Raw genomic sequence first — 2,474 nt, forward strand, 5'->3', positions numbered from 1 at the left:
ACCGCGACGTCGTTGGCACGTTAGACCGCATATACGCCAACCCGCATCCCAAGCAGCGCGGTGCGGCGCAGGCAGAGGAGCAGACCCGGGAGGACATCCGCGCGAAGCAGTCCGGGCATAGTCCGCAGATGGAGGAGAGCATTTACGGACGGCATTTGCAGCAGAACCCGTTCGCTATGCAGCGCGAGCAGGATGCGTTCCGTACGGTCAGCATGGATTGGCATCGATTCATACAGTTCCCGTCCGCGTACGACGCCCAGCAGGTCCACCCCGACGTCCACCGTCGCATCAAACAGGAGCAGGACGACCGGAAGTTCGACCGGTGGCAGCAGATCCGGTCGATCGACGTGGACCGCGAATTGCAGACCATGTATGGCGCCGACGCCCGGTTTCGCGGGAAGCAACGCAAAGCATTACAGGCCATCATTAGTGGCCACGCCCGCATCGTCGTCGTCATGCGGACCGGCGGCGGCAAGAGTTTATTGTTCATGTTGCCCGCCGCGGCGTCCCGCGATGGCGTCACGATCGTCGTCATGCCCAAGATCATGTTGCAGGAGGACATGGCCGAGCGATGTCGCCGCGACGGCATCCCGTGTGCGATTTGGAGCGACGACCGCGCCCCGCCGTACGACGCCCGGATCGTATTCGTGATTGCGGAGTCCGCCGTGTCCCAATCGTTCGCCGATTTCGTGAACGCGAAGATGTTCAACCAGCAGTTAGACCGCATCGTCATCGACGAATACCATTCCGTTATGCAATCGACGGCGACGTTCCGGCCCAAGGTGTTACAGTTGCGCGAGTTGGCCCACCGGCAGACCCAGATCGTGTATTTGACGGCGACGTTGCCGCCCCGGTGCGAGTCCGCGTTTATAGCGACGTTGGACATTGCGCCCAGTGAGGTGTTCATAATCCGGGAGTCGACCGTGCGGCCCAACATCCGGTACCGTGTGGTCCCATACGACGGCGAAAGCGCCACGTTGCAGCAGATAATCGCCGACAAATTGGCCCAGTACCCGGCCGCCGATCGCATTGTCGTGTATTGCCGTACGATCCGCGAGATGCACCGATACGCCGAGGAGATGGGCGGCGCCGTGTTTTACAGCACCGTCGGCGACATCCAGCGCAAGCGCGAGATCATGCGGATGTTAACCGAGGGCGAGGAACGATTGTTTTGGTCCACTAGCGCGTTAGGCGAAGGCATCGACGCCCCGACGATCCGCGTCGTCATCCACGTCGGAGGCATTAACATATTAAGCGATTTCGCCCAGCAGAGCGGCCGCGCCGGGCGCGATGGGGTCACCGCCAGCGAGAGCATCATCATGCAGGCCGAGCGACGGACCCCCCGAGGATGGTCGTATCCCGTCCGGACCGGCCGGGAAGAGCCCGAGATGTTAGCATATTTAGCCGGTCAGCAGTATCGACGGGTCGTGTTGGATGCCGAGATGGACGGCGATGTGACCCGCACCGGTTGCCGCACCGGCGAGGTGTTTTGCGACGTATGTCGAGGCGTTAGCCGCAAGCGATCCCATTCATCCACCGCCCCATCCATCGCCCCGGGCGTAACCAAGTGGTTCCGCGTCCGCGAAAGGGCCCCCATTACACCCATATCATCCCAGATCGCTATCCAACGCCGCCAGGTCGAGCAAACCGAGCAGCAACGCCAGCAGGAGGACCAGGCGCACATCCAGCAGCAGGCCATCGCCCGGGCCGAATAGCAACGATACGAACGCCAGCAGGAGCAGTAGCAGCGTCAACAACGCGATCGCACCGTTGCATCCGCCAGCATGTCCGAACGGTTGATTGTATTATTCGACGCGTGGACGACCGGGTGCAACGTGTGCCGCATGCAAGGCCGACCGGTAGGACGGAAGGGTTGGCGTATATGTGGATGTATTTCCGGATCCGAGATCGAGGAGATTGATCAGATAGGTCGGCAGTTAGTCCAGGTCCAATGGGCCCACGCGTGGACGGCATGCCAGGCGTGTTGGGCGCCCCGAGGGATATGCCACGTATGGGAACCCGTCCCCGGTGCCGGACCCCCACGATATCAACGACGTCCGAAGCCGTATTCATGTTAGTATCGCGGGACGTTAAAGGAGGCCGTGGCGATCATTATGTTTCATTTTGGCAAGCCCGTTACCGCATGGATAATTGACGAGATCGAGCGGATGCGTTTACGCCAAGGTAGCCCCGGTTCGACGATAGAAAAGCAGGAATGGTTAGGGACGACCATCCGGATCGACGGCGTCGAGATGAGCGGCATGGTATGGTTGTTCCATCAATGGGGATCAGGTATAGCGGTCCCATCCGGCGACGATTCATACCGTTCCGACCAAGTAGTGTAGGTTTTATTTACGCGTCCCGGACCATACGCCCGCCAGGGTTAGGGTTAGGGTTAGGGTTAGGGTTAGGGTTAGGGTTAGGGTTAGGGTTAGGGTTAGGGTTAGGGTTAGGGTTAGGGTTAGGGTTAGGGT

General features: G+C 60.3%; 1 protein-coding gene across 1 annotated transcript; it reads left to right on the forward strand.

Moving 5' to 3' along the window:
* Positions 1 to 128: 128 nt before the first annotated feature.
* Positions 129 to 1,208, forward strand: K489DRAFT_314556 (P-loop containing nucleoside triphosphate hydrolase protein; the record flags this gene model as incomplete). Its single annotated transcript, XM_033601022.1, has 1 exon — positions 129 to 1,208. A coding segment is annotated over one exon (1,080 nt), but the record flags the coding sequence as incomplete, so codon positions are not given.
* Between the last annotated feature and the right edge of the window lie 1,266 nt (positions 1,209 to 2,474).

Source organism: Dissoconium aciculare, assembly GCF_010015565.1.
Source record: "Dissoconium aciculare CBS 342.82 unplaced genomic scaffold K489scaffold_3, whole genome shotgun sequence".
NCBI lineage: Eukaryota > Fungi > Ascomycota > Dothideomycetes > Mycosphaerellales > Dissoconiaceae > Dissoconium > Dissoconium aciculare.